Source organism: Microcaecilia unicolor, chromosome 6 (genome assembly GCF_901765095.1).
Source record: "Microcaecilia unicolor chromosome 6, aMicUni1.1, whole genome shotgun sequence".
Taxonomy (NCBI): Eukaryota; Metazoa; Chordata; class Amphibia; order Gymnophiona; family Siphonopidae; genus Microcaecilia; species Microcaecilia unicolor.
The window spans coordinates 73009949-73030205 of record NC_044036.1 but is presented as its reverse complement, the minus strand read 5'-3'; the positions used below and the strand labels follow the sequence as shown (position 1 = coordinate 73030205).

The 20257-nt window shown below is 46.0% G+C and overlaps 1 protein-coding gene across 2 annotated transcripts in view; it reads right to left on the bottom strand.

Annotated features, from left to right (window-relative positions):
- The window catches only part of MTF2 (metal response element binding transcription factor 2), a 162817-nt gene that overhangs the window by 115979 nt on the left and 26581 nt on the right, over positions 1-20257 (bottom strand). For both annotated transcript variants that reach the window (XM_030205516.1, XM_030205515.1), the window contains exons 2-3: positions 14136-14334; positions 6275-6356 (exon numbers count right to left, since the gene is read on the bottom strand). In XM_030205516.1, the coding sequence (XP_030061376.1) occupies positions 6275-6356; positions 14136-14334 (281 nt within the window). The remainder of the gene's footprint in view (positions 1-6274; positions 6357-14135; positions 14335-20257) is intronic.

Genomic DNA, 20257 nt, shown 5'->3' with positions numbered 1-20257 from the left:
TGACAGGGAATGTATCATTAGATACACGTCCACTAAATATGTGTTCTTTGAGCCTTCACACCTTTCAGCTTTTCTGACTACTAAGAGTGGTGGGAGTGTAAATAACATTCATATTTTGCTCTTTATGGTATTAGATTATCCAGTCTGTAATGCTTTAATTGCTATTTTTCTAATGTAAAAATATTTTGTTCTTTATATCTTTCCATTGTAAGTCCTGGATCCAATCATAGGAACTGAAATATTTTCTTTATTTTATGATTGGAAAAGTCACTTTTCTGTACAAGTGGATACTTGGAATATCTTAAATTGTTATAAATAAATAAACAAACAGATTTTCTAGCCAAACACAAATCCCATGCATACCAAGGATCTGCATATTAGAAAAGGCTGAAATAAAATCATCAAGCCAAAATTATTTAGTCAAGACCTAAAGGGTAAATTAGGCCTTACCTGCTAATTTGCTTTCCTTTAGTCCCTCCGGACAGGCCCAGAATGTGACTGATGGGTTGTGCACGCCTTCCAGCAGGTGGAGACTGAGAAAAAACTGTGACTCTAGCGAGCCAATAAGAGCCCTTGCCAGCCAGAGAAAGATCCAGTAATAGAGTACCAAAGCAGAAGAAAAGAAATACCTAACCTGTGCATCCGAAAAAACCTGAGCAGCCACCGGCACATTGCCAACAAAGGGTGAGTGCCTGAAAGCATATCGCTTTTCTGTTTCATTTTTTTTTTTTTTTAATAGAATTAAAACTAGCAACACAGCTCCAAAACAGAATTCTTAACTGCGAAAAAAACACAGATACCTGAAGGGGGGGGATCTGGGCCGGTCCAGAGGGACTAAAGGAAAGCAAATTAGCAGGTAAGGCCGAATTTACCCTTCCTTAGCGTTCCTCCGGACCGGCCCAGAATGTGACTGATGGAAAGTAACAAAGCAGTGAAATTATGGGAGGGACCCTAACAGCCCCGCCGACAACACCAGCGCTCCGAAATCAACCGAGCAACGACTGAGAATGTCCAAACGGTAGTGCTTAGAAAAAGAATGCAAGGATGACCAGGTCGCTGCCCTCCAAATGTCCTCTGGAGGAACCAGAGGACGCTCTGCCCACGAAGCTGCCTGACCTCTCATAGAATGAGCCTTGACATGGTCTGGGACAGTTTTCCCAGAAATAAGATAAGCCGAAACAATCATTTCTTTGAGCCAACGAGAAATCGTGGGTTTAGAGGCCATGAGTCCCTTACACGCCCCACCAAGCAAAAGAAACAACCAATCAGATCGCCGAAAGACCTCTGTAGATTTAATATAGCGCTTCAACACTCGCTTGACATCCAAACACTTCAAACTCCGCTGCTCCGGCGAGCCAGAAAAGGAACCTAAGACAGGCAAAACAACCGGCTGAGAAACATGAAACTGAGACACCACCTTGGGAAGAAAGGATGGAACTGGCCACAAAACTACGCGATCGGGACAGAACTCCAAAAAAGGAGATCTACACGACAAAGCCTGCAACTCCGAAACTCGCCTGGCCGACGCAACGGCCACCAAAAACACTGTCTTCAGAGTTAAATCTTTTAAAGAACACGACGACAAAGGTTCAAAAGGAGGCTTAGTAAGAACCAAGAGCACCAAATTCAAATCCCACGAAGGAAACGCACATCGCGATGGGGAACGAAGAAGATTAACTCCTTTGAGGAAACGCACCACATCCGGATGGGTACCTAATGACTTTCCTTGGATAGAACCATGGAAACATGACAAAGCCGCAATCTGCACTTTAAGGGAAGACAACGCTAGACCTTTGTCAAACCCTCGCTGCAAAAAATCCAAAATCTGTGACACCGACGCCGCAAGAGGCAAAAGAGAATACTCCGAACACCAATCTTCAAAGATCCTCCAAGTACGCACATAATTCAAAGAAGTGGAGCGCCGGCGGGAATGCAGCATAGTAGCAATAACCTGAGCAGAATAACCTTTCTTCGCTAATCTAGCCCTCTCAAGAGCCAAGCCGTAAGACAGAATCGACCCGGATCCGGATGAGCGACCGGACCCTGCAACAAAAGATCTGGAGTGACCGGAATCCTGAAGGGAAGATCCACCAGAAGATGTCGAAGGTCGGCATACCACGGCCTCCGAGGCCAATCCGGCGCCACCAGAATGAGACGACCCTTGTAAGCCTCTACCTTCTGCAACAGACGCCCTATCAGAGGCCAAGGAGGGAACGCATACGGTAGCCCGTCCGGCCAGGATTGAAGAAGAGCGTCCACCCCATGCGCTTTTGGATCTCTGCGACGACTGTAGAACAGAGGAAGCTTTGTGTTGGCTGCGGACGCAAACAGATCCATCTTGGGAGCCCCCCCAAAGATCTACCAACAGACGAAACGCCCCTTCGCTTAACGACCACTCTCCGGGATCAAGCAGGTGACGACTGAGAAAGTCTGCCTGAACGTTGAGAGCTCCCGCTACATGTGCCACTGACAGAGCCACCAGGTTTACTTCCGCTCATTGCAGAAGCCGCAACGCTTCTCGCTCCAACAGGAGACTCCTCGTTCCTCCTTGCCAATTGATGTATGACACCACCGTGGCATTGTCTGACATTACTCGCACTGCCTGCCCTCTCAGCAAAACCTCTGGAGTGCTAGACGGATGGCCCTGGTTTCCAACAGATTGATAGAACAGCTGGTCTCTGGAAGAGACCAGAGACCTTGAGCAACCTGCCCCTGACAGTGAGCACCCCAGCCTTGAAGACTGGCACTACAATCCAGCTGGGCTGCTCCAGAGGCGAACCCTTGGTTAAATTGGCTCTCCGAAGCCACCGTCACAGACTGGTCCGGACCTGCAACGAAAGTGGTAGATGGTGATAAAGCAACCTGGTCTGGAAAGAAGGGACCTCTGCAAAGGCCGCATGTGAGCCCTGGCCCAGGGCACCATTTCTATGGTTGCCGCCATCAAACCGAGAATCTGAAGATAATCCCTTGCCGTCGGACTGGACATCTGTAAGAAGATTCGAATCTGAGCTTGCAACTTGAGTATGCGAGCTGGCGGAAGAAACACACGACCGAGCTTCGTATCGAAGAGGACTCCCAGATACTCTAAGGCCTGAGAAGGCTGAAGATGACTCTTTTGCATATTGACTACCCAACCGAGGGATTGCAAGAACTCAACTACCCGAGCCGTAACCTGAACACTTTCGTGGTATGCCTTTGCCCGAATCAACTAATCGTCTAAATAAGAGTGGACTAAAACACCTTCTGTTCTGAGAGCTGCCGCCACCACTACCATGATCTTGGTAAACGTGCGGGGAGCCGTAGCTAGTCCGAAGGGAAGGGCCCAAAACTGAAAGTGATGGCCTAGAATCGCGAAACGGAGAAGCCTCTGATGTGCCGGACGAATTGGAATGTGAAAATAGGCTTCAGTAAGATCTAGAGAAGTCAGAAACTCTCTAGCCCGCACCGCAACAATGACAGACCGAAGAGTTTCCATCCGGAAAGAGGGTACCTTGAGAGCTCGATTGACCGCCTTGAGATCTAAAATCGGGCGGAAAGACTCATCCTTCTTGGGCACCAGAAAATAGATGGAGTAACAGCCCTGACCCCTCTCCGTCAAAGGCACCGGACAAATCGCTTGAAGATCTAGAAGCTTGCCCAGAGTAAGGCGAACAGCACCGGCCTTGACGCGAGACCGAAAAGGCAATTGAAGGAAAGCATCTGACAAGGGACAAGCAAACTCTAAAGCGTACCCGTCTCCAATAACCTCTAGAACCCACTGATCTGAGGTAATTTGGGCCCACCTCTCTTGAAATTGCGCCAATCGAACCTCTAGGCCAGTCCTCCGGTAACCACGGAACTTTAGCCTCACCTAGGCTATTCAGCGGTTTGTCTAACTTCTCCCCAAACAAAAAGGAGCCCTTAAAGGGAAATTTACTCAGTTTGGACTTAGACACCGCATCCGCTGACCAACCACGAAGCCAAAGAGTACGGCGAGCCGCTACTGAGAAAGCCATAGACTTTGAAGAGGCCCGAAGCAAATCATACATAGCATCCGCCAAAAACGCAGAAGCCATCTCCAGCTTAGCTACATCATGATCAATGGCCAAAAGATCATCCGAAGGACGGTCCAAAACCCGCTCAGACCACCAGAAACTCGCTTGCACAACCAAGGAACTACAGATGGCGGCCTGCACTGCCAGAGCCGAAACATCAAAAACATTCTTTAACAGGGTTTCAATCCTGCGATCCTGGGGGTCCCGCAGAGCCGTGCCACCATCTACCTGCACTGTGTTCCGCTTAGTCACCGCGGAAACCACAGCATCCACCACCGGAGAACCTAAAAGCTCTTTATCCGACTCAGGAACAGGGTAAAGTCTGCCCATGGCTCTAGCCAGCCGAAAACCAGAATCCGGACGCTCCCACTGAGCCTGGACAATATCCCTTATGTCTTGGTGCATGGGAAAAAACTTGCCGGCCCTGTGAATTCCTTTTATCAGCATATCCACCTTCCTAGGCTCAACCACGGTACTATCCTGATCGTCAAAACGGAGCGTAGAGGAGACCTGAGAAATAAGCTCCTGAAGGTCATCCTTATGAAATATTCTGACCACCGAGGGATCCTCTTCTAAGGGAAGGGAATCACCTTCATCTACCGCCTGACAAAATCCTCTGAAAGAATCTCCTCAGGGAAGCCCGAGTCCTCTGCTAACACCGGGAGCTCTTGATCAGGATCAAAGGAGTCGTCCTGCTCCGCCTGCAGGGACTGCCTGATTCTCTTTAAAAGCACAGCAGAACTTTCCAGTGAACTCTGTGCTGGAGGTGCAGCAGGAGCAGATTGATGTAATAAAAATGCCTGATACATTTGAAGCACAAACTGCGGAGGAAATCCAGCAGCCCCCTGAGACAACAATGAGGTTGAGGGCTGCTGCAACGAAGGCAAAGAGGCCCTAGGGGCATCAGGCCCAGCAGAATCCAAAATGGCGGATGTTCCCGCCAAAATCAGTAACGGAGCGGGAGACGCGACCGCCACATGGGAACCCGAATCCCCCCCCCCCCCCCCCGACGCCGGCAGTACCAAAGCCAGCGATTTAACCGGTCCTGCACCCTGCTCCTCAAAAATCTTGTCTGCTCTACAAAACTTACAGACGCCGCTCGAACCGAGGCCCCGACGCTGACAGACGGAGCAGCGCCTCAAGCGCTCCGACATCGCTAACAGCTGATCACAAAAACAAACAACAGCCCCCGAAAACGAAAGTAAAACCGCTACTCAGCAGAAACTACCAACGGAGCTGCCCTGCTTGCTCAAATAGAACCACACACAGTACTGCTGAGAATCACGGAGCCCAAAGTCCAAATTCCTTTTTTTTTCTTTAACTCTCAGTTTGAAAGAGCAGCTGCCTCTCCCTGCCTCTACAGCTCTCCCCACAAGAAGCTGGAGGAAGTTAACAGGAGTCAGCCTGTTCCAAACAACAGACTGCTACTTAAAGCATCCCAATATCAATCTTATGCTTTATCAGGGAGGAATAGGGGGGAGGGACTCGACCACCCGAGTGTGGCACCCCCGGGGCAAAAAGAGACCCCCACGGACCTCAGCCCCAAAAAAGCAGGTTTTGGTTTTTTTTTTTACCAAATGCACAGGAGAAACTGAACCTTTTACCAGAAAAAAGAGATAATAGAGAAAAGAAAAATGAATGAAACTGAAGGACTCACCACCTTCCACCTGCTGGAGACTGAGATTACTGGGTCTTTCTCTGGCTGGCAAGGGCTCTTATTGGCTCGCTAGAGTCACAGTTTTTCTCAGTCTCTACCTGCTGGAAAGTGTGCACAACCCATCAGTCACATTCTGGGCCAGTCCGGAGGGACGCTAAGAAACAGGGTGTTCATTTACTCACTCTCAAACAGGTGGGAAAGTATACAAAAGATGATTGTGAAACCTAGCCTATGTACACAATGCCCACTTACCTGCCTATTTTTCTGAAGCACTGGATAATGGGGTTCCAAACTGAGGCTGGCCTTTGAGTCCCCGACTCCCCAACAAACCTGGTTGACTCCTTCTGACAAGAAGTGTATTATCCCAAAGGAAGAAAGCAAATGAAAAGAGAGAAAGCGAAAAGAGAAAAACAAAGGCTAAAGGGAGAAGAGAGAAAGTGTGTATTTTCACAAAAACATTTTATTAGTCCTTTTTACAATGACCTTTACTCTGCAAAATGTATCAGTAAGCAACGAAGAGAATTTGACATTTGCAAATTTAAAAATTTAAGAGCCAAACTAAAATATTTGTATTTGAACTTGCCTGTTTGTATATCCTTCCAGAGAACCCAGGATTTGGAGCTGTCCTCAAATATGATGAAGCAGCTCTGCTTAAATTTGTTTATCTGAAGAAAATGCACATAATATAACATCATATTTAAGCTATGTTAACACTTTTATTCTAAGCATATTTTCCAGGAATTATGAACTCACCGTAAAATATAGCCAGTTTCTGGTAAAATCCACAAATACAAACAACAAAACCACATAGAGTGGGAAAGCGCGGGGTACAAATGTAACAAAAAAATATATATCTGGATATAAAATGGGGGGAGGGGGAGAGGGCTAGAGAGGAGGAATCCCCAGGTAGTTAAGAATGAAGGCTTATGACACCAGATTACCAATTCTGGTTCCAACTGGACAGGAAATCCAAAGGAGGAGGAAACAGCCAGGTCAAAAAATATATAAATACAGTGTCTGTTTACATGAAAGTTGTATTATGAACATAATGGCATCCAGATTAAGTACGCTGGTAGGTAGTTGACTTTTGAATAATTATGATAACCTCTTGTGTATAAGAGTTATTAGAAAAGGAGTATACTGATATGAATTTTCATAGTTTGTGATGTAGTTTTTTTTCATTCTCTAATGAAAGTAGAGGGTGGGTCAGACTAGGCTGGGCACATTTAGTTACATGTCATTCAACCTGATTTAGGTCCCATTTCTTTGAGAGAAAGGTGGTATAGAAGTGCGAAACAAAATTACATCAATTTACAGTTAAGACATTCCCTTTACTACTCTACACTGAATGGGCTGGATGATGTAGTGGATTGGTTAGTGGTATACATAAATATCACTGGATTTTAGGACACATATTAAATCAAAATCAAGACTACACTTCAGGGATATTTGGTGATATCTTTCAATCTGTGTCAGTTTAGATTTTGGTGATCAGGTGTTCAAAAGTCATCTCTATAACTGGAACCCTATCAGGCAGTCTCGTAAAATGTATCAAAAACTGACTGGGAACAGAAAAATGATAACTATCCTCTAAAAGGTAAAAGGTTATAACTTCCAATACAGAACAGACAACTGACAAGACTTTTTGTGAAAACTTGCACTTCTACAGCCTATGTTAGTAGTTCTCAACCTGTGATCCATGAGACCATGGGACTACTCTACAGGATACATAAAATTGGGGGAAAAAAGTACTGTAGTGCAATTACAACAGCAGCCACAGAAGATGCAATATCTGCAGTGGCTGGGGATGAGTGGGAGTGACCAGGCAAAACAAAAGGAAAAGTGGCTGCAGAGAGAAACCAGAAGCAGCATGGGCTAGAAACAGCAGTGGCTGTGGGAATGGGATCAGAGGCACCTTCAGGAAACAGCAGCATTGGAATCAGTGTATGGACATTTCATCACATATACAAACTAAACGTATTCAAATTATATGCACAGAAAGCTTGCAGAAAATTGGGGGAGGGGGTTCATACTAGCACAAATCTGTGCCCAATTAAGTGTCTTGCTAAAACTTCTGACACAAAATTTAAAGGCTTAAGAACATTTACATCACCTTAATCTGCCACTCATCATGCAACATGTGTCGACCAGAGACATTTTATCACAAGACAGTTTCTCACATTTTCAAGCTAATTGCATTCAAATTGTTTGCATGGAAAACTTGCAGCAACTGGGGAGAACATGCCAGTAACCGTGGCTTCTTTGTGAGCATGTCCAAAGGAAACTGGAAGTGCCAACACACATAGGTACTGTTATTTTCCACCTAAATATGAGCCTCAGTAAACACAGTCAAGCAACACAGCGAAGGAGACAACATAGATGATGAAAAAACATCCAACGGACTCAAAGAGTTCACATTAGAAGTTTATTTCACAATAAAACTGGACTGGACACGAATCGTGTTTCAGCCGTAAAGGCCTGCTTCAGGGGTCCCTGTGGTTTGATTTCTGAAAGTCCTAATGAAACTGTAAATGTTGAACCAAAAAGGGTAATCAAGTAGGTTTTTTTTTTTTTTTTTTTTTGAGCTAAGTGGTTTCTGGCGATATCTTCTTGATGTATTTGCATTCTACAGAAAAGCGGAAGAATTAGCACCGCTAATAGTAGTATACAGAATATTGATTTACAATATTGTGGACACACACGAAGTAGGCAGCAGTGCATATAGAGTATTTTGAGAATAGAAATTTAGAAATAAACATTAAGCAGTGGAGTTTTTTTTTTAAGCTACATGACGGCACGCCGAGCTCACGCCTTATAGGCTGCGAAGTTGGGCTGGCTTTTTTTCTCCACTTTAAACATACACGATTAAGCTGACAGTTGAGTGGGTGTTCTACATTAGAGTTACACAGCTAGTTAAAATTTAATGCCAAGAAGTGTAGAGTGATGCACTTAGGGTGCAGAAACCCAAAAGAGAGATATCGGATAGGAGGGGAGAGATTAGTAAGCTCAACTCAGAAGAGAGACCTTAGGGTGTTGGTGTCGGAGGATCTGAAGGTGAAGAAACAATGCGACAAGGTGACGGTGGTGGCCAGAAGGATGCTAGGCTGAATAGAGAGGGGCATAACCAGCAGAAGAAAGGCGGTGTTGATGCCCCTCTACAAGTCGATGGTAAGGCCCCACTTGGAGTATTGTGTTCATTTTTGGAGGCCATATCTTGCTAAAGATGTAAAAAGACTGGAAGCAGTGCAAAGCTACGAAAATGGTATGGGATTTGCATTGCAAACTGTACGAGGAGAGACTTGCTGACCTGAACATGTATACCTTGGAGGAAAGGAGAAACAGGGGCAATATGATACAGATGTTCAAATATTTGAAAGGTATAAATCCACAAACGAACCTTTTCCGGAGACAGGAAGATGGTAGAACTAGAGGACATGAATTGAGGTTGAAGGGGGGCAGACTCAGGACTAATGTCAGGAAATATTTTTTCACGGAGAGGGTGGTGGATATGTGGAATGCCCTCCCGCGGGAGGTGGTGGAGATGAAAACGGTAATGGAATTCAAACATGTGTGGGATAAACACAAAGGAATCCTGTTTAGAAGGAATGGTTCCGTGGAATCTTAGCGGAGTTTAGGTGGTGATGCCGGAAACTGGAAACAAAACGGGAGCTCGGCAGACTTCTACGGTCTACGCCCTGATCGTGACTGAATAGATAGGGATGGGCTGGAGTGTAAATTTTAAGGGGCTTCAATGTTAGCTTCAGAACTTAGTACAAGAACAGTATTGGGCAGACTTCTATGGTCTGTGCCCTGAGAAAGGCAAGGACAAATCAAACTTGGGTATACATATAAAGTATCACATACCATGTAAAATGAGTTTATCTTGTTGGGCAGACTGGATGGGCCCGTACAGGTCTTTATCTGCCGTCATTTACTATATGTCCATCCTTATAAAAGATGAGGGCAAAGGGGTGTCTCTATAACAGATGCCCAGCTCGCAAAGCCTCACGATGACAGGTTTCAGATCAGCCCGACGTTTGAGTGTGGCTGAAGCCAAATCTTGGTAGATCTCCACATTGTATGAGTCCCATTGAAAATTGTGAGCTTGACGCGCTGCTTTGAGGACCCGTTCTTTGAGCATAAATTCTTAGAAACAAGCAATGATATCCTTGGGGATGTTATTCCGCATGGGGCACAAAGCCCTGTGAGATCTCTGCAGCAAAATGGTACTAGGGTCTATTTTTGGCCCAGTATCTGAAAGCAAGGAGCTGACCAGTCGTTGAACTACAGATTTACATTCCTGGTGGACCACAGACCTTGAGCATAGCGTCCCCGGCAATGAGCTCCCCAGCCCAAAAGGCTGGCATCCGTTATCACCAGACACCAAAAAGGAAGAGCAAGTGGCATCCCCTGCCGCAGCCTGCTGTCAGAAAGCCACCAATCCATACTGCGCTGGGCCGCAGGAAGCCACCGTAGTCTGCGTTGGTATTCCTGGGAAATCGGAGACCATTGCTGAAGCAGAGCAAGCTGCAGCGGTCTCATGTGAGCTCTCGCCCAGGGAACCACCTCTATGGTGGCCGTCATCTATCCCAGGAGCTGAACAAAGTCCCAAGCTCGAGGGCGAGGCACCCGCAGGAGCAGGCGGACCTGATTCTGAAGCTTGAGCTGCCTGCTGTCGGGAAGAGAAACGAACCCCGAAGCCGTGTTGAACCGGACCCCCAAATACTCGAGAGACTGAGAGGGGGGTCAGGTGACTTTTGGGCATATTGACTACCCAGCCCAGAGTCTGAAGAACTGTAACAACTCTGGCTGTGGCAAGTTGACTCTCATCTGCCGAATCCGCTCTGATGAGCCAGTCGTCGAGATAAGGGTGAACTCTGATACCCTCTCGCCTGAGAAAAGCAGCCACTACCACCATGATTTTGGAAAAAGTCCAAGGGGCAGTCGCCAGGCCGAAAGGCAAGGCGCAAAACTGGAAATGTTGGCTCAATACCGCAAACCGGAGAAACCGCTGATGCAGCGGCCAGATGGGAATATGCAAGTATGCTTCCTTGAGGTCCAGAGACATGAGAAACTCTCCTGGCTGTACCGCCGCAATGACAGCGCAAGGTTTCCATGCGGAAGTGTCACATTCCTAAGGCCTCATTGACGCTGCGTAAGTCGAGGATAGGAATGAACAACCCGCCTTTTCGCGGGCATCACAAAATAGATAGAGTAGCGACCGCAGCCGCGTTCTGCGGGAGGAACCAGAACCACCACTCCGAGCTTCAGCAACACCTGCAAGGTTTCGCATACTGCCGCCCACATGACAGCAGTGCCGCATCAGGACTCCAAAAATGCGTCTCCTACTGGGATGGCAAATTCTAGCCAGTAACCTTCTCTGATCAGGTCTAGGACCCACTGATCCAAAGTAATCTTGGTCCACTCCTTGAAAAAGAGGGAGAGATGACCCCCTACTGTAGGAACCGACAAGTGGACCGGCGCCCCTTCATTGTGGAGGACGCCCCTGAACTCCTGGACGTTGCCCGGATGCCGCTGCATATTTGTCCGAACCAGGGGCGTAGCCAGAAAACAGATTTTGGGTGGGCCTAGGCAAGAATTGGGTGGGCACGAAGTGTTCTCCCCCCCCCCCCCCAAAAAAAAAAAAAAAAGATCTCAGATGGTGGGAAATTGCTTCTTTCCTCCTTGGCAACAGGCATGCACAGGTGCCGGTGTCATGGAGAGTAGCGTTTTCATTACCATCAGGGGAAAATCTTCAGCTGGTGGAGTTTAGGATTCCCACCAGTTACCACTAAACATGTGCTACTGTTGGGTGGGCCTGAGCCATAAATGGGTGGGTCCTGGCCCACCCAAGCCCACCTGTGGCTACGCCACTGGTCCAAACGAAAGGAGTTCCTCTGCTGGAAACGGGTACGTTGACCAAACAACACAGAGCACCCCGGGCGATACCTACGAGCTTCGCGAAAACGTGGCCTGGAAGAGGAGGGAAAAGGAGGACTTTTGGAAGAAGGCCTCAGCCTATCCTCAGGTAACCGTTGGGACTTAGAGCCCCCTAGGTCCTTAACAATCTTCTCCAAATCCTCCCCAAATAAAAGAAGGCCCCAAAAGGGTAACCTCACCAGCCTTTGTTTAGAGGCCATCAGCCGCCCAATGCCGGAGCCACAGAAGGTGCCGGGCAGCAACCGCCACAGACATCTGCTTAGCCGAAGCTCTGACCAGATCATAAAGGGCATCAGCCAAAAAAGACAGGGCAGACTCCATACGCGGGCCAACCTCAGCGAGGGAACCCGCTCCATCAGCGGGCTGCTCAACCGCCTGCTGCAACCAGGAAAGGCAGGCCCGAGCTGCATAGGAACTGCAAATACCGCTTCAGCGCGGATTCCAGCCGCGGTCCTGCATATCTTTCAAAACGACCCCTCCCTCCACCAGGAGAGTAGTCTTTTTAGTCACAGCCGAGACTAAAGCATCCACTTTAGGCATCCCAAAGAGGGTCAACTGACTTTCCCTCAGGGGGTAAAGGTGACACATAGCCCTGGCCACCTTCAAGGGACCCTCAGGGTCAGACCACTGAGCTGAAATAAGCTCTTGGACGGAAGCATGCACCAGAAAAGCCCGAGAAGGCTTCTTAGTGCTAGCCATCCTAGGATTAATAGAAGAGGCAGCGCCCTCGTCAGGATCTTCAATACAAAGGACCTGTAAGGCATCAGAAAAGAGAGCTGGCAGCTCGTCGCGGTGGAAAATCCAAACCACTTTAGGGTCATCCAACTCCTGTGGCAAGCAGCCACCCTCATCTGGATCATCAGTCCGTGAGAGCCTGCCAGACCCCTCAGACTCCCCGAAACTAGACCACGGTGCAGAACAGAGTCAAGAGTCCCCCTCAGACGGGGTATTCACTTGTCTATGCTTAGCATCAGCCAAAAGCTCGGGGGAAGAAATAAAGTCTCCAGCAGATGCTGGACTATAAAGAACCGGAGGCAACCCAGACCGACAGGAATTGTCAGAAGCCTCAGGCAGTGCTCTTTTTAACATAAAAGCCTTATGCATCAGCAGCACAAATTCAGGGAAGAAAAACTCACCCTGTACATCCGCCCCCACATTGGGGGAAGCGGAGGCAAAAGCTCCTCTAGAAACCTCGAAACAAGGCGTCCCCCTGCACTCAGACCCCTCCGCAACCGCGAGGGTCAAGTCACGCGGCTCCTCCAAGATGGCGGCCGCTGCCAACTCCGGCGGGCGGGAAGAATCACCGCCCACTATTTTCGTGCCAGCATTAGTATCTAGGCAGAATGTGCTGCAAAGCCCCGCTGCTAATCTGCGTTTCCCATAGTGGGAGCAGCACTTAACCCCTTCAGCAGCCATCAAATACAGAAAACAAAATGGCACCTTCGCGCCAAAACTTACCCCGCATACAGCGCTGTCAGCGCTGGGCACCACTCTCACCTCAAGAGACCGAGTCAAATGAGCTGCGCTTGTTTTTTTTACTGTAAGGAAAGTTAGAGGCAGGCAGCCACAGAGGAACTCCGGGAGGAGGGGGAATGGGGTAAGGCTGAGACAGGGAAAACCAAGTATGCCTTTAAAGTGGGCACCACCAGCCACAACACCCCCTGCTCTACTGGCAAAGCACAGGAGCCACCCCAGGCAGAAATCCAGGAGCTGAGAAGCGACGTCCACACCTGCTGGGAGGTAGAGTTATACTGATGTCAGAGGGGGTTGGGCATCCTAGAACACCATGTGCTTTCAGTGTTCTCTATCTCCACCTGCTGGTAGGCGGATACAACCCATCAGTTAATGGATTCATCTGCTGTTGATGACAAGGAATATTCCATTATAGTTTTGAAGGGCGGTTTTTGGATACAATCCATACCCTTTATTCAGCTTATTGGCTATTGGATAGATCAGATTACATCCCTACTCTGTATGAACAGCTGCTATATGCACCTTATAGATTTAGATCGCTCTTGCATGTTCCTACTCGTACCATACCTTATTTGTTGAGACACTTTTTTAATAAACAGATTTGAATATAAACCAATGATTCCCAAACCTGGTCCTGGAGGCGGTGCATGCAAATCTGTCTCATGAATAATGACTGTGGATATTCTGAAAACCTGACTGGCTGGGGTGCCTCCAGGACCAGGTTTGGGAATCACTGGTTTATATACAAATCTGTTTATTAAAAAACATGGTACAGTGAAACTTCAATAATACATGAAAACCTGACTGACCAGGAATCACTGCAATAAACTTACCACCACCACATTCACCAAACAGACAAAATCAAATTCAACAGATTCAAACAACAACAATACTCAACACAATCCCATATCATAAATCTCCCACTTAGAAAGGTTTCTCTAATTGACAGCCTTGAATTTAATTAAAAATTCACAAAGTTCAGCACACAAATATATGATCAAATAGATTTGCCTTGTTTTGATACAAGTTACCTTTTTGATAGTTCCAAGATAAAATAAGCCATCTGACCATCTAGCTAGGACATCTTGACCTTCTTCAAATTTACATGCTGGTCTTTTGATTTTCTGTCCATGGCGTGAAGACAGCTTGGTCGGGGACACCAGGGACCTTTGATTTCGACGACAGGGAGATCGCTTGTGGACCAGTAGATTACCCAACCCTGTGGAGTCTCTATAAAATAAATAAAAACATCAAACGTTGGGGGATCATGTGATGAATGGTTGAAAGTACATCCCAAGCAGTAGCAGGTTCCTTCAATTTGACATTTTTCCTCCTTTCTAAAGTCTTAATTTCCTATATTTCTTGATTACCCCCTAATCATACCATATTTTTTGTTCTACCGTATGAACAAATTTACTAATCAAAAATTCTGGGGGGATACGGAGTCATGTGATGCACAGCTTGGGAAAGCAGTCTGCTCATGTTGCTTCCACAGCCCTTGGTTATAACATACTCTTAATTTGTTCTTCTATTTTTCTATAATGTCTAAGTCGAATGGTAAAGAGTGGAAGCAGCTCTATTCCAGTCTTAGAGGCTGAACAGTCACATAAGTTTAAAAAAAATAAGGGGCATTAAAGTTCAGCAAAGAAAACAGATTTTGAAGAGAAGATAGCACAGGAAGACCTGGAAGAGGCCTTCACATCCACAAACTGTCACATTTTCCCACCAAGACAGCACTAGCCATGAAAGAAGTTTTACAGCAATTCACTGCACACATACTCACCAGCTTGTGCTCTAAGGTAGTTACTGTTGTTGGAAAGGTAGCCCAGCTGGTCTCCTCTGTAAATAAGACCACAGAGTGCACAGATGATATAGAGAAAGAGTTAGGGCGATTGGGAATTTCCTCACAACTGCAGCCCAGAAAAATGAGAAACAAACTCTTGCTACCCAAATAAGATACCATATTCTCACTAATAATCACCCGGGCTATTATTAGAAACATTGAGTTTTCTGAAGTCTAGGGTGGACTATTATTGAGGGCACTTCAATTTTTTAGGAAAACTGAAATTGGCGACGCAAGACAAAGACAGTTAACAGACTGTTAAATTGTTCAACAATTTTTAATTATTGAAATAAACAGAGTGAAACAATACCTTGTTGTTATTATATTTTAACCATGATTTTTCATTATTTAAGCTAAATAACTGGAGAAAGAGGAGACCGCGACTGAGACTAGCCAGATTCATTTGTATTTGGGTCCACTGTGTGAGAACAGACTTACTGTGGAGATGGAGCAGTCTCTGAAGCTTGTAAAATTGCTGGGCTGTCTTGGACAAAGCACTTGAGAAGTTGTATTAACATTAAATTTGTATCACTTTGAGCAGGAACATCAGAAGTAAATTGCCCTGCTGGGCGAAGCAATGGCATGTTTGTATTATCCTGACTGGATTTCTGCCATGTGGGAGGGGAATTCCATCATGAAAGAGAAGGGGGTGTTGTGTGTTTCAGGTAAGCTTTAGAGGCTGACTTCACAGTAGCATTACTGACAGCAGGGTCACTGTGGGTTTGTTTACTTACAGCTGGCTGAGCAGGCTTTGAACAACAGTGCTTCTTTTTTCCTTTCTGTTTACCTGCACTGTGTTTGATCACTGAATCACACCTACCCCATGGTTGTGCCAGGCAGAGGTCAAGAAGGATCAGAGGAGATGGTGGGGGTGGAGCAACAGTCTTGATTCTGCAGGCCATGCGTTTCAGACCCCACCACCATTAAGAGAAAGATTGTTGTTTGCTAAGAGGCAGTAATATTTGTTTTAAACTTTCCTGCAGTCTCCTATGCTTAGGGTTGAGGGGAGAAGTGAGAGATGAAGAAACAGCAGTCAGCAGAGGAAAAAAAGCCAAACCTGAAGTGCTGTGAGGAGAGCTACTTGACACAGCCACGAATAAAAGGGACTGAAGGGGCACCAAGGCATTTCTCTCCTCTACCCCCCACCCACCCACGATGACTGGATATTTCTTACCTCTTCTCAAGGTTATGGCTGGGGACAAGCACTTATTGGGGGATTAAAAATTTGGATGTTAGACTCAAATTAAAAGGTTTTCCAGTCCTGCAGTGGGAGGGTGGGATTATTATACAGTATTTGGAAAACAGGAGTCATAATCTTAGAATTGCAGGCCAAAGAAGACATGGTTTTGCTCTGTGTTAGAACTCAGCTAATATAATGAACTCATAGTATAAAAATATCCATGAAACACAATGACAGCTCCAAAGTCACTTATCTTATTTGTGAGTCCGTTCCTCAGGGCTGTCACTCAAATATTTTCAAATACATAGCCCAACCAAGTCCCATGTTTCGCCATTCTAGCTGCTTCAGGGGAAAAGCCTTCGGCAAAAACTTCATATTCTCTATAAATAATAAAATGTGAGTCATAATCATTCAACAAAAATACTAAGTAAAAGATGATTTATTTATATATAATGCCCAATTCATGTCACTAGGACAAAGATATTCCCAAAGCTGACACCGATACATTAAATAACGCTGACTCCACTAGCCAATCAAAAAGATGAAATATGGTCTTACCTGATAATTTCCTTTTCTTGAGTCCTGTTAGACAGTCCAGACTTACAGGTTATGTCCTATCAACAGACGGAATCAGAGAATCTGAACTCTTCCAGTGACATCACCAATGTAAGGAATGAGTTTGGAACTTGCCAAAACGCCAAAAACAGGAAGAAGTTTTATACATAGAACTGGAGCCCAAACTCCAAAAGGGGAACCCTCTGCAAACCAAAGAATTATAGAGCTGCCTAGTGCCAGACTCTGAAAGACTTCCCAGAATGCCATAATCTTCCTGGTAGGGTCCTGGACTGGTCTAGCAAGACTCACGAGAAGGAAATCATCAAGAAAGACCAAATTTCACTTTCATTTTCATCCTGCTAGACCAGTTCAGACTGATGTGATGTACCAAAGCTTTAACCCTCAGGGTGGGAGGAAGATAAGATCCCTGCAGAACCGCTCTGCCTGAAGATCAATCTTGCATTGCTTTACAAAAGAATGCAACCATGTTGCCATCCTACAAATATCTTATGAAGTAACCATCTAGGCCTCCACCCAGGAGATAGCTTCAGCCCTTGTCAAACAGGATCTCAAACCAACTGTCAACTCTGTCCAGTTGGATATAAATTGCTTCTATTGCCACCTCAATCCAACACACAGTAGAGGACTTTGAGGCTGCTTCATCTTTATATGCCCAAAGAAACCAAATTTCATTTTGATTTAATACAGAATTTTATAATCCCAATTTCAGCCAAAAGGCTGTACAGAGCGGGATTACAGAATAAAACCCCAGCCCACTCTTTATTTGAAAAATAAAAACATACCCCATCCCCAAAATATCTTTCCCCCTCTTAAACCCTCTACCCCTTTCTCTGACTCAACCAGAAAAGGAGCCTGCAAATATATTTTGAGCTGTTTTCTAAGAATTAATTAATCCTGTATACATTTCAAACAGGAGATTGTAGAAAAATCCTGGCAACATCCACCAAAAAAACGACACATATGTCCTGACCAACTTAAACTCCTTGGCTGCTGGCAACACCAAAATTGTTCAAGCCACTAACCTGCAACTGTCACTGCAGTTCATACTGCCTCAAATGGGTACCCAGATAACCTATCCCCTGAATTTACCTATCTGATCTGACTTCTGATGAGAATTTCTCACTTTCAAGTAGCCCAAGAACATTCTGCGAACATCCAGTTTATAAAGTATCCAGGCCATACTTGACTTCACTTTCTCAGTGAACACCGGAAGCAAGACTACTTGATTCATATGAAGAGGAAACCGCATTAGGTAAGAAGAAAAGCATTGTACAAATGAAAACAGCTGAGAAAGATAAATAGGTTCCCTACTGGAAAGGGCTTGCATCTCAAGAGATGCTCCTGGCCAAGCATACTGTATAGCAATCAAGAAAACAATCTTCAGAGACACAACCTTCAGGGAAGCATTAAGGCAGTGTTCTTCAATGAAAAGCCTGGGGGCCAATGGCTGACCCCAGAGACCTCTGGGGCAGCCCCACTGTCTTTCTGTTCTTCTACTAATCTGCCTCTCTACCCAGGCTCAGGCCAGAAAGGGGAAAGGAAAAAGTGGATGGGGGAAGAGCCGCACACTTGAAGAACAAGGCATTTCTCAATAGACAAAAGAAAATGAATTTGGAAATGCTCACAACCTTGAGGATATCCCCCACCCCCATGAAGTTTGACAGTGAAATGGTGGGGATGGATGTCATTGACACATACTAGTAAGCAGTGTCATGGCCCCGCATGGAAAAATATTTGGTGGCTCTCACTCAGCTCATTAGAATCTAAAGTGGCTCCAGCTTAAAAATTAATGAAGACCACTGCTTTAAGGGCTCAAACAGCAGATTGGCCAAGATACAGAGGACCAAGTTAAGGCCCCAGGGTGGCATGACCCCATGCAACATCAAATGAATCTGTTTCACTGTCCAAAAAAACCCAACACATCCTGCCAGAGAAAGCTCATTGGTCCTGTCTCAGAAACATGATAGCACTGCTATCTGAACATTAAGGGAGTTGAGGGCCAAGTCCTGATCAAGACCTCCTTACAAAAATGCAAGATTCAAGAAGAGGTCTGCACACCAAGGAGACAGGCTTTGCTCCAAATACCAGTGCTTGAACATTCGCCAAAATGTAGACATAAGTCAGCAATGTTGAAGTCCAGCATGCCTTGAGTAAGATCACAAAAAGGGAAGACAAGTAACTCCCGCATTTCAGACGCTGCCTCTCATGGCTAAACCATAAGTCAAAAGGAATCCTAATCTTCCATTAAACCTGGTACCTACCACAGAATGCTGGTCCCCCCCTCCCCTTAGCAACAGGACCAGGGATCCTGTCAATAACCAAATCAGATCCACATACCACAGACATCAAGACAAGTCCAGAGCCACCAGGACTACTAGAAATGGATGTTTTGCCACCTTCCAAGAACTAAACTGATTAAAGGCCACAATAGAAACACACACAAGGGTTTTCACTCTGACCAGGCTTAGAGAAGGGCATTGATCCCTGCTCAATCCTGCTCCTTTCTTCACAGAAGAGAGGATGCTGTATTCTGATATCAGATTAAAAAGAGGGGGCCTTCACCAATCCACCAGAAGCTGAAAGACTGAAGGGCTCAACTCTCACTCTCCCAGATCCAAATATCATTTACTCAAATAATTTACTTGCACACTGTCTACTCCTGCAATGTGGGCTACTGAAATCACCATTAGATGGAACTCTGAAGCAGTGGGTGCAAGTGCTGGAGATCTATCTGAATGGCCTTCACCTCAAGACGACTGATGTTCCAAGATGCTTCTCAACTGGACCAATGCCCTTGCACAATTTGTCTCAGAGAATGAGCCCAGTCCCCCATTCTTCCAAGCTTGCATCGGTGGTCAGAACTACACACTCTGAAGGGTCCAGGGAGACACCCTTAAGAAGATGAGCCAGAAGGTCCCACCACAGATTACTCCATAGGCCACTCACAAGAGGGATCCTGAATTCTTGAGATCTGGGTACCAGCGAAACAGCAATACCCACTTTAGTGGTCTTATGTGAGCCCTCACCCGTAGAACCACCTCCAGTTTTGCTGCCATAGACCCAAGGAGTTGTAGGTAATCTCAAGCCTGAGTGCCTTTCACACACAGAACACTCACTTCTGGACCCAAAGCTTGCCCATCCTTTCCAGAGTTAAGCAATCCGTGTCACATCTGATGTGAAAGAGTAACCCAAAGTCCTCCAGCTCCTGCAAGGAAATTAACTGACCATGGCACAGTTCACTACTCAACTCAAATGCTCCAAGAGAAGAACCACGTGGGAAGTCACCATCGGCTGAGTCCTCCCCGAGCGGTCTCAGATCAGCCAACTATCCAAATATGGATGAATTCAAATTTCCTGCTTGAACAGAAATGTGACCACAACTACTATAAACTTGGAAAAAGGTCCTCAGGGACATGGCTAGACCAAAAGGCAGGGCTCAAAATCAAAAATGCAGAACCAGAAGAATGTCTGTGCTCGGCCTTGAGTGCAATATGGAAGTAGGCCTCAAATGTCTAGAGACATGAGGAACGCCTCTCAACAAAATCAGGGCCCAA